Consider the following 11847-nt stretch of genomic DNA (forward strand, 5'->3'; position numbering starts at 1 on the left):
CGCCTAATAATTTTCAAAGCACCTGCATAGGCTTATGACAGAAAAGGGATTTCAACAATATTTATTCTTATTCTTGATCACTGATAACAAATAAATGCAGTTGTTTAAGCCTGTCCTTCACTTACAAGCTTTTTCTCTACTGTTACTTATTTGTATAATTTTCAGGAGGCCAGGGAAGATGGTATTACAACTGAGAAGTAGATTTTCATCCATGCAAGTTTTGCATCCAAGGCAAGGCGAGGTGGGGGGGGAAGGGAAGCAGGGGGAGGATTTGTGAAGAGAGAGAAAACATCAGATGTAGATATGCATGGTAACTTCGTATATAAACCAAGTGAACCTACAAATATAATGCCTGCTGTGCTAAATATCAAAACGAGCACAAATACTGTACAAGACATCAAATATAACAAATTCATTGCGACTGGATAATAATCAATTGGCATGGTTGTATAGAAAAAGGAACTGTAGTAACTTAGGTTTTTTCCTTTTAATAACAAGGTGGTACAAATTGTGGATAAATACTTGAGTTCATGAACTGCCAGAGAATCTTGTGAATTCCATTCACTAAGATGTTTTTGCTTTCTGCATGTCTCATCTGGGCAATTCTTCTATGATGTGCATGTCAGAAAATTCATCAATGGATCTCAACTTTTCAAGGATGAGCGTCTCTTGTTTGGTATCTATGTTGTTGACATAGTTAAGATTCAAAATAATCCATTCCAAAGGCCATGACCTGATTATGCATGCTGATAGTGAAATGGACAAGCAAATTATTTTCAATTATTAAGAGTACTTGATTTAGTATGCAACCACAACCACATAAATCTGCCCTGTAAAAGGCAAATGAGTATTTCAGCTTTATCTTAGACAAACAGTTGCTTAAGTTACGAAATAAAATTACTTTTAACAAAAACATTATTTTGGGATGAGATTATGTGAGGATTTTTACCAAGGTTTTGAGCACGTCTAGGCAAAACGAAGGCTCAAATTCAGGCTGTTCATAAAAAAGTCAGATTTAACTTAGTGGTGGCAAAACTGCCGTTTGAGCATAAGATCATAGCACAGCCAATTCATGCTCAGAAAACCAACACAAATATTTTGTATATACATGAGCATGTATTTAGTACAGATACCCACATGCAACGTTTAAATACTAGTCCTCATGTGCAGAGTGCAAGTGGATGGCTACAAATGTGCTGAAAATTAGTATAGGATACATTCCTGATCAGGGTTTTCTGTGAAATTAGAGTGCAGGGCGTTCCCAACACTATCCACGATGGCTGAAGTAGTCATGGATGATTCGATGCATAAAATTGCCATAATAGCATCTAACCTCTTGACCTCATTTCTGAACATAAGTCTTGCATGTGCTGCAAGGATTTTGTCAAATTCCCAAGGAACCATACATATAGAAAATCAACACAAACATAACATACCTTGAGCTAGGCGTATCAAACTTTCCAGCATGCGGACAGTTGTTCTTGCTGCCATTCAAATAGGCACATTAAGAGAGAGATATATGTATATATATATATATATATATATATATATATAGAGAGAGAGAGAGAGAGAGAGAGAGAGAGAGAGAGAGAATAAACAGCTTCAGCCAAAAGGGATTTACTGTAAAAGAACCTGCATTATCAGTTGCAGATCTTCTTTGAAGCTGATAATAACTTGAGATAACCTTTTCAGCCTCCTTTGTGAGCACTGGTCTGAAGTATCCTTTAACATAGTGAATATACCTGCACAATATCTAAGGAAGCTGAATGCTTGGACAACATTATGTGTCTTAGGATTAATAGGTTTCATAAAAACAAAATAAAATACAGTTTAAATTTGTTTATGCTGAAACATCAAAGTCAGAAAGGCCAGTTCTAAAATTTCAAGTGTAACAGCTCTACAGCTTCTTTTTTACCTATTTGAAAATTAAAAGAAAACTGTTCCCATATCTGCATATATATGTATTCACACAATACAATAAAAACTGCAGAATACATCAAAAATTTCCTATGTTAAATAAAACATCCTTAAAGCATAGCACACTAAGAGAACTTAGGAACATTAATTTCCTGTTGGCCCTCCCTCCAACACACTAGGCCTGCATGAACATGCTAATATTCAGAAGTTTAGAAAAAAAATTTTCTACGATAGGTCCATTTCAGATCATCTATTTGCAAGCAAGCCTTTGAAACCCTCTATAAGATACCAGAAATTTAGCAATGAGCAAAGATCATTAAACCAAAATAAAGATTTACCTGCGGAGCATATCTAATGTCCAAATGTTTGCTAAATCATCATTGCTGTCACCATTGTCTGATTCCCCCTGAAAATTGGTTTCACAAAACTCAGGTTTTGGATCGTGCAACTGCTTTACGAGACAGCAGTGCATCATTTGAACAAATTATTATGACATATTACCTCAGCAAGAATGTGAGATGACACAACTGCATCCCATTCAGGATTCTTTGTATCCAAGAGAACCAGGACTATATCAAATCTGCTTAATAATGGACCCGAGAGTGCAGTATTGACAGATAAAGCTAGATTTTGTTAAGAATTGACAAATACAATTATCTGTGCATGAATGTTTCACACCAACCTCCTATGCCCAAAAGAGCAAGAAGGAAGACTAGAGTCTTTATATTCAAAGGTGACTGTAAATTACATATTAAAAACTATAAATGGCTTATATAAATCAACTAAAGAATTTACTGATGAAAATGATACTTTGATCAGGGTCATATTGTCCTTTGGGATTTGTTGCACCAAAGACAATTGTCCTAGTACTAAGAGTTGTTACAAGACCAGCCTGGAAAATGAAAGAAACAAATGCTTTCAATAACCCGACTAAGGCCAAGCACACTATAAAAATTTTGTGAATCATCAAGGATGATACATGAAGAAATAGTATTTGCAAGAATAGATATAAAAACATAAGAAATCATGTGATTATGCAATATACCTTCTTTTATTCATTTATAGCATGCATCTCTTCCTCAAGTGCTATGGTATTCGCAACCTAATGAATATACATACTATGGTGCAGGAAAGAGAAGGATTGTAGCTCTCTTAATTTAAGTTGCCTTTCCTTATCCCTTTTTTATCTTCCATATTCTTTTCATTTATTTTTCTTGTACCCTTCTGTCCTTGGCATGTTTTTCTGCCACTTTACTCAACATCATTGTTTAGATTGTGCATAAGGGTTCATGTTTCTAAAGGACACGAGTTTGCCACATGAGCATACCCTCAGTCCCATCAAGTAGTTATTGACTGATTATTAGTGCATGCATGCATGATTTTCTAAGATAAGGGGTACTGCATGAAAGGGATGCAGATAAAGTAGCATTTTTGAAATATGAGTTAGCCAAATGAAGACATTTACAAACCCAATACTTGGGATATTGCAAGTCAAATTTTAGGCAATTAAAAAACCAATAATAATAACTTATTATTATGTTACAATATAATAATTTATAATATCATAATATAATTTGTCGTCATCTCTTCCATGATAATTATCTTAGCGCTTTTTTAAGTTGAAAACATTTTGTCTAAAAACAAAGAGAATAAAACAAATATTTTTTTAATAAGATGGAAAAAAATTCTCACAATTTAGGAATGATAAGTTAAAAAGAATATTGATATTAGGAAGTCTTTCTATTTATTTTAATTAAAGATAATTAGATTTAACAATAAGACGTCTAATCTAATTAGCAAAGTTAAAATAGAAGTTTAAAATTTCTGCAAACTCTTGAGAAAAGTTAGGAATATAACAATCATGTTAAAAATAAAAATCAATTAAAATACAATAAGGAAACTAACATAAATTCATAAAAATATAAAAACTAATAAGATGACAAAATGGAGACACCGTTGTTTTTTAGTAATTTTGTGTGCCTTCCCTATTCATCCTTGTATATACTACAAATATATTATAAATAACAGGGAAAATCAAATAAGATTCTATGCATATTAGACATTTAAGAATACATAAACAAATGGGAAACCTTGGCGACACTTATGGTTTGCTGCTCCATTGCTTCATGTATTGTTGCCCTGTCATGTTCTCTCATACTGCCAAACAAAATTTAATTTACCTTGACATTAAACAATAACAAGGAAAAGAAATGGAGAAGAAGAATCAATGAATACCATAGTTGACCAATGTGAATTTATTGGGGGAATTTTTAACCGAGATACCATATAAAAAAGAGATATATTCCAAGAATCAAGCGTCCATGTGTGTGACACCATCATCAATATAATTGGAGCAAATGCAGCATGATTTCATAAATTTTTCTACTTCCTAAGCAATAAGATAGATCAATTTGACAATGCTTCCCTAAGCACACAGATATCATGCAGATTGGCTTGGCTAAGAAGAAGGCAGAAGGATAAACAATCAAACAACTGGTAACTGGAGGCAACAATCACCTGAAAGAGTTAATGCACATAATACATAAGTAAAGTCACTTGACAAAAAATATATATATATATTTGTTATTGCTAAGGAAAAGGTGGTAAAGATTATGTTGAAAATGGCTGTGAACCAATACTTGCATAGGAGGTCAAAGTTTAATGTTGGTAACAGCTAATGAGTAGTGGTTTTGATGCAAACATTTGAAGATAGTACCTATCAAATTCGTCAATGCAACAAAGGCCTCCATCAGCAAGAACAAGTGCCCCAGCTTCTAACATCCACTCTCCTAGTCATATGACAGATACAATTACTCCTTCAATCAACATATTGCATTATTTTCATACAAGTTGCAAGAAGGCCCATATATGGCAAGTAATGTTTGTCAAAAGAATATATAAGATACTAGGTAATGGCTGAGATCAACTAAAAAGTAGTGCACGTATTAAGTGACTGATTAGCTCTAACAACTTTTTGGCTATCATAATAGCTCTAGAAAAATATGAAAAAGGTAACAGGCATAATTTTTATAAGAGTTAAATAGTGCTTGTGAAGGTTAAACTACTGACTTGTCAGTTTTATTATCCATCTACTTCCATGTTTCTAAAGTAGCATTAGGCAATATAATGAACATCCTATTGAATTTGAATATTTAAGAAAATAACATGAAGAGAACCGGAGAAGAGAAGGGGTGATCCAGTAGAGCGACATTAAAAAGATGACAGGAAATGAAAACTTTGTTAGTATCAAAACCTTGTTAGGTTCCTATGATCCATGTGCTGTACAGCATATATTTTCAATAAATGGGCAAGGAAATTACAGATATCTCTATGAAATTAAGAGTTATCTTAATCAAAAAGTTGTTTAATTATGCAAACAATTTTGAACCAAAAATGTGTTAAATTTGAAAAACAGAACCCTATCTTATATAACCTAGCCTGTGTCCATTATGTCAAGAATTCAACATATAAGCAGAAGAATGGGGAAAACAATGGATAGACAAACCTGCCAGCACTCTAGTCAAAGTTAACACATTATTTAGCTCAAGGTGAAACGAATTACCTCCATCCTTGACAGCAGTGACAGTTAATCCAGCACTAGTGCTTCCCAACCCAGTAGTGATGACAGATCGGTTGCTCAATTTAGCAGCAAATTTTAAGAACTGAGACTTTCCAGTACCTGTGAAATTAATATCATTCTCCCACACGTAATTATTTATTTTCATACATATACATCAACATAATTAATTAATTAATTAACTAGAATATTAGTACTAGGACAACCTGTTAATTGAACATATGTAATCAGAACTGGACATTATTGAGTAAATCTATTATTTAATATCTAACTAAATAATTTAACAGTAACTGGCTAATAAACAAAATAAACAAGCTAAGAAATGAACCGACATTCACCAAGATTAGTGATCCAAGCAAACTCATTTCTCTCTGCTTGTTAATGCTCAAGCTTAAAATCTTTGTTTAAACTCATTTGTAAGACCTGATAAGCAAAACATATGAGCTGTATCCATACAACCTGAAGTGCATGTAAAGATAGTGGTTCACTTAATTCTAGTCCAGTTTGTTTATGAAAATACTTATATGTTGGCAGGACATTTGAATCCTACAAATAAATGTACACACCACAGATTAGGCAATGCCTCTTAAACTAATTTTAAGTCAATTAATAAATATGGCCTCAATCCATTGGTATTGGTTAGCACATCCTCAAAGTTACAAGGTTTGAAGTATTATACATGAAAAACTGTGGATGGGCCAGCATCACCTCAAGGCCTAAACTGCAACGACTCTATGACATTAAGGACATCACAGGAAAACACACACACACAGATACACACTTGCAAGTTGCAACACATTGCATATGGCATAGACGCATAGTATACCTAATCCAACACTCCACATAGAACAGTATTGATGGTTATGGAATTGAAGCACAATTTTTAACTGCAGTATAGGCATGCTTTAGGGATCAATTCTATATAACTATATCAAAACAGATGTGCTCCTGAAAGGAAAATTTTATCACCTGGATCACCAACCAGAAGTAAGTGAGACTCCCCTCGAATTTTGGTACCAGAGGCATCAACGTGTTGCACACCTCCAATGAGTGTTAATGCAACTAAGTTCCACAAAGAAATATATACATGGTTACATGGAAGTAATGGTATTCTAGAATGAAAAAGAAAATTGAAATATGCAAAATAACAATATACCTGCTAGTTTCACAGTGAAAAGTCCAAAAATCTGTGGGCAAATACCTCGGAGAATGGCATTTCTCCCTAATTTAGATTAAATTAAACTACTGTAAGTATTATTTTTTTTTTTCTTCCAAAAAAGAAAAAAAGAGGAGATTGAATCTAACAGTAAAACCATAAAAAAGAAGCTGCAAAGACCAGTATATTGACCATGTTTTTACCTTTTAAAGGAGTATCTTTGAAGTCTGACCAAAACTGGTTGAATTTCATTATAATATCATTGGGGATGTTAATGTCTGATTTAAGTCCATTAGTTCTCCTAAAAAACAACAAAAAAATTTTAAGATAAGCACACTCAAGAGTTACAGGATTGAGAAAACTGTCTAGAAATGCCTATACTATGACAGAAATATGAATTTACAGTTAGAAACCAACAGATAGTTGATAGATAATAAGCAAAAATGAAGATAATATGTACAGAATTAAGAGGGAGAAAAGAGATAAAGGAGGAAAAGAAAACCTAGTGATGGCATCTGTGTAGGATAAGTTGAGGAACACCCATTTAAGATGATTTCTAACATAGACCAACTCAGGTACTGGTACTAAAGATTAGACGCATCCAAGTTAGAAGAGTGAAGAAGTTGAGAAGTAGACAAAAAATGACAGTGGCTGAAGTATTTAGTATCAATAGACCTTTAACAAAATATGGCTCTAGATATAGCTGACTCACAAAAATGGGATTGAGATCAAGTCATTTTGGGCTTTCTCAGCACTTCATGGTTTTCACTGTTTGTTTCAGGCCCCAACTCCATGAACACAGTGCTAAACTAGCACCCACATGAACCTCATGAGGATCCTTTCGATAAATTCTTGCTATTGGCAGCCAAGAAACTTCAAAATATCATGAAAGTACCAAGACGGCAAGATTAATGCCATTTACCTCACATGATTAGCAACTAAGACAGGATCAAGGTTGCAGCGAACATCTTTTAAATCAGGAGACCACTTTGCAGTCAAAATCCCAGAAACAATGACATCATCTGCATAACAATTGCTTCTCACTTCCTTAATCCCATGCCACTGAAAGAGATCCATTGATATTCCAAAAACAAGTCTAGATAACAATAAGAAGCATTATTTCAAGTTCTATTGCAAAGTTCTTGTTTTCTATGCCATAACGATTATGACGATTAATTTTATCAGTTTTTTTTTCCTTTTCTTGTTAAAAATGAACTTGGAAGAGCCTAAATTGTAAAAGACATTAAGCAGCTAGAACAGCATATCCTTAACAAGAAATAAAAATATATTGTTGCAGATATATAGATTGACATCATTACATATTAAGAAAAACAAATTCAAAATATTGTAAAATGCTTGCTTTTTTTCACAATGCTTTTAGGTTAAATATAATAAGGACAACATAATAAATGCTCCAAAAAGTGACCATGTCCAAGAACTAACAAAGATAAGCTTCCTGAAATTTTCATTTGTAATACAAAGTGTATTTTCCATAATATATTGCCATTCAACCAAAGCAAATGAATTTGTAAAATGAGACAAAGCACTTATAGGCAATTTATAAAATTCTTTGTGAAAGAAAAAAAAAGCATTGTATAGGAAGAAAGATGCTCAAAAGATATAAAAGGAAAAATAATTCCTAGTAAGAGTCATTAATTAACATAAAAATGTTTTCTTTTACTCAATTTTTCAGTCAACTATATTCGCTTGTTCCTATACCATACAAGACTATGGAATCAGAGATTTATATCACTCACCTCTGATTTGAATGGAAAAATAAAAAAAAATGGATATATACTTATTTTTCTTTCATGGTTAATAAAATCAGAACAGGCTGGGACATGACTTGAAGTTTCTTTATTAGAGTATAGTTTCACATTAATAATTCCAAATTTCCAATAAAGCATATCTAGAAACAATGAAAATCAAATCTTGAGCAAGTAGTACCTCCAGCTTTAACAATGTCAACAAGATCATCTTTTAGGATGACAGGAATTGAGCGAGGAATAGCCCCAACACCCAATGCCTGTGTACTTTCTTGTATTTTGATTTCCTGATAATCATGGCGTATTACAGTTTCATCTACACAATCAAACCTCATGCCTTCACAAGGCTTCGACCTCTGTCATTGGAACAATGGATTAGTTATGAACTCCAAGTTACTCTTCATTGAAAGAAACTAATTCTGCGGCAAAAAACTAACATTTCGTTGTAAATCATGTTTAAGTACAGAGAAAACATAAAACTTGCACAGAAAGAAGTTAAAACGTAAAAGTTGACCTATCAGAAATAAAATAAAAAATAATCTAATCCAAAAGTTGAACAGCAGATCTAATTATGTTGTAATAAGAACGCGTGAGCTTCAGTTTTTACTCATAGCATCATCCAATTGTTGCATACTACTTTCAATAGCCTTATCTACAAACTTTCATGGAGGAACACTGGATAGTGGGAAAATTAAGCAAAATTTAGGGAAAAGAAGAATAACAAAAGAGCATTGAGTGGGCTACAAACCATAGAGGGGCAAAATGACGGCAGTGTTATAGAGTTTCTACTCTCAAGCTCAGGATAAACAGGGAACCTGCACAGAACATTTTCAGCACAACAATTGGCATATGAAATTAGCACTGCTAACATGTGAAATGTAATATAGCAGTTGATGCTGTAAATAGTACTGCATCTAATAACCACTTGCAAATAGAAATAACAATAATAACAATGCAATTACAGATCATAGTTCAAGTCTGCAATGAGTGATTTGGAAAATAATGGCATTGAACCAAATAAAAATCATCCAATTCCAAGACAGTAGCCTGAAGCCTGAATTTTTAAGTCAGGGTTCCATTTGAGCATCCAGGACGCTGATCAAACTGCAGTTAAGTTTTAAAAGGCTATATCCCATGCATGTCTTTCCTACTTATGCTATAGCTGGTTCCAGGGAAAGCTTAAGCCAAGGAAATTGACTCCATGATCCTAAATTATATATAATATAATTCTCATAAGAGATGAGAAAATGGTACTTATTGAAAGGTAATGACACGTATTGGATTATAACTATCACTGTGATGTGAGCCAATGTGCTAATGCTTCAACTTCCAGGCCCAGAAATGAGAACTGGAAGGGGGAAAAAGGGCATTCTGGACACAAAAGATTCATTCCCAGCATTCAGGTAGTCAATCTCTGCTTGATTGAACTTAAATGGAGTTAAAATCCAATATTAAGCTTTCCCAGACATAATTAGCATAATGGTTGCTAAACTCAACCTTGTTAGACAGCATTATCCACCAATTAGTTATACATGAAGACTAAAACTACTACACACTGCACATGCTACTCATTCATAGTCTGCTTCCTCCACTAAAACCAAATAATAAACAAACTCAACAAGGCAGATCCTTTACTTCAATCCTGCCATAACTGTGGAGCTGAACCAGGAAAATTAAATTAATAAAACTCAATGGATTCATGCCAAAGAAATTAACAATAACCTACTCGTGCTTGCATTTCCGACACTGATACATCCTCTCCCCTTCATACATCTTTATTGTCCCAGATCTAATTACAGTTCCTTTTAGCGTAAGAAGAATCCCTCGGTGCTTCACCCTCACACGTCCGATGCTTGGAAAGGTCTCTAGATTTCAGCCAAACACAAACATATAAAATACAAGTCAAACCAAAAACCAAAAGACCAAGAGAGAGAGAGAAAGAGAAGCAAACCAGGGTATTCAAGTGGAGATCCACAGACATTAATACGAACATGAATATATTTCTTCTGAATCCCCTTCTCTCCAAAATTCAAATTCTCCAGCACAATTTTCTACATCCACCCATATGCAATACCTATATTAGTGCATCATCTCATCTCAACTTACCAAGCAACCATAGCTACAGAGTTAGGTTGCAGCTACAAATCTCGTAAGTGCACGAAATTCATTTCAAGAAGAATTTAGGAAGCAATCAAAGCAGCACATACATAATCCCACCTTAAAAACAAACAATTTTAAGCAGCTTCCATTGAAGGCTTAGGTTATAAATACACATTTAGGGCTACACCCATTTATAGTTCCTGAATTTAAGACGAAACTATTAAATAGATTAAACATGTACATATACATGAGAAGGTTACATACGTGAGCCCACAACGCAGCTTGGTCGAAATGCCGCAAGTACTCAGTTGGCTGGGAGAACACGAGATGGGCAAGTTGGGGATTTTCGTCCATTAGCTCTGCAAAACTGAAAAGGAGACAATGAGGATATTAAGGAAGAAGAAGGAGAAACCGAAATAGAAGTTGGTGGGTTGTAAGGCGATACTCGATGTAAAGAGGATAGTGAAGCTTAGGGTCAGAAGACAAAACAATGGAACGGAGCTGCTCAGAGTGGTGGCGAATTAGAAATTCCGCCAAAGGTTTCACTTCATCAGCTTCTTTTGAATCCATTGCGCGGCACAGAGTGACAGAGAGAGAGAGAGAGAGGCGAGAAACGGTGGCTTTAGGCGGGAATAGAATTATTATATACCGACTGCCAATGGGCTGGACTTTTATCATTTTATCTGCTGGATTTAAAAAGGTTAATCGGTTGGCAAATGGCTAAATATTAAAATTTTAAATAAATTAATTGAATATTTATATTTTAATATAATTTTAATTAATTCTTTTAACAAATAAAAACTTATTAATTAATTTTTTACTTTTAAAAAATTTATTAAAATTTACATGAGATTTTAATAAGTTAATTAATCAACCACTCTATTAATTTTAAAAATTAAATATTTCAGAAAATTAAAAAAATTACAGAAAAATTTAAATAGCAAAACATGTATAATTTACCTCTAGACTATAAGAGGGGGATTGCAAAAGTTAAATTTCATTTTTTTAGTTTAAATTATTATTAAAAAATTAAATAAGTAACTAAATTCAATAAACCACATTATTTGATTATTTAATAATAGGCTAAAATTAGATAAAAACTAAAATTTAGTAATTTAATTTTTAATATATAATTTAAAAATAAATTTAACATTTTAGCTCGTTTTAAATGTAGTTTGAATATAAACGAGCTAATAATATGAAATCATCCACCAAAGCAGCCGACGATGCTACTCTATATTGACCACCAAGAGAGACCACAAATCACTAGCGTTGTCAGACCGAGCTGTTTGGTTCAGTCTGATTTGGTTTGCGAGAGTTTAATCCCAAAA

At 33.4% G+C, this 11847-nt stretch overlaps 1 protein-coding gene across 24 annotated transcripts; it reads right to left on the reverse strand.

The window, feature by feature from the left end:
* Positions 1 to 298: 298 nt before the first annotated feature.
* Positions 299 to 11131, reverse strand: LOC110624145 (probable DNA helicase MCM9). Of its 24 annotated transcripts, none has more exons than XR_006352363.1 (21): positions 10962 to 11131; positions 10781 to 10883; positions 10368 to 10467; positions 10143 to 10281; positions 9165 to 9231; positions 8598 to 8772; positions 7573 to 7672; positions 6854 to 6951; positions 6651 to 6716; positions 6464 to 6556; positions 5480 to 5596; positions 4634 to 4706; positions 4008 to 4074; positions 2728 to 2809; positions 2419 to 2540; positions 2256 to 2323; positions 2070 to 2098; positions 1637 to 1742; positions 1437 to 1484; positions 1218 to 1370; positions 299 to 680 (listed from the first exon to the last, which is right to left on the reverse strand). XR_006352363.1 is itself a non-coding variant. In XM_043961263.1 (21 exons), the coding sequence occupies exons 1-21, from the start codon at positions 11084 to 11086 to the stop codon at positions 592 to 594; spliced, it is 1998 nt and encodes a 665-aa protein (XP_043817198.1). In that variant the 5' UTR covers positions 11087 to 11130; the 3' UTR covers positions 299 to 591. The 24 variants fall into 24 exon arrangements, 17 of the variants coding, with proteins under 17 accessions (XP_043817198.1, XP_043817196.1, XP_043817195.1 ...); XR_006352361.1 differs by having other exon boundaries at positions 1622 to 1742; XR_006352365.1 differs by having other exon boundaries at positions 1633 to 1742; positions 10962 to 11130.
* Between the last annotated feature and the right edge of the window lie 716 nt (positions 11132 to 11847).

This window comes from Manihot esculenta, chromosome 10, assembly GCF_001659605.2.
Source record: "Manihot esculenta cultivar AM560-2 chromosome 10, M.esculenta_v8, whole genome shotgun sequence".
NCBI classification, from domain to species: Eukaryota; Viridiplantae; Streptophyta; class Magnoliopsida; order Malpighiales; family Euphorbiaceae; genus Manihot; species Manihot esculenta.

Excerpts from the sequence above, each read along its gene's own strand:
- LOC110624145 (XM_043961258.1), bottom strand. The coding sequence starts at position 11,086 with ATGGATTCAAAAGAAGCTGATGAAGTGAAACCTTTGGCGGAATTTCTA. Across the intron at positions 7,673-8,597 it reads TGACATTGTTAAAGCTGGAG|ATGATGTCATTGTTTCTGGG; the intron begins GTACTACTTGCT and ends ATTGTTATGCAG. Across the intron at positions 2,324-2,418 it reads CATCTCACATTCTTGCTGAG|GGGGAATCAGACAATGGTGA; the intron begins GTAATATGTCAT and ends ACCAATTTTCAG.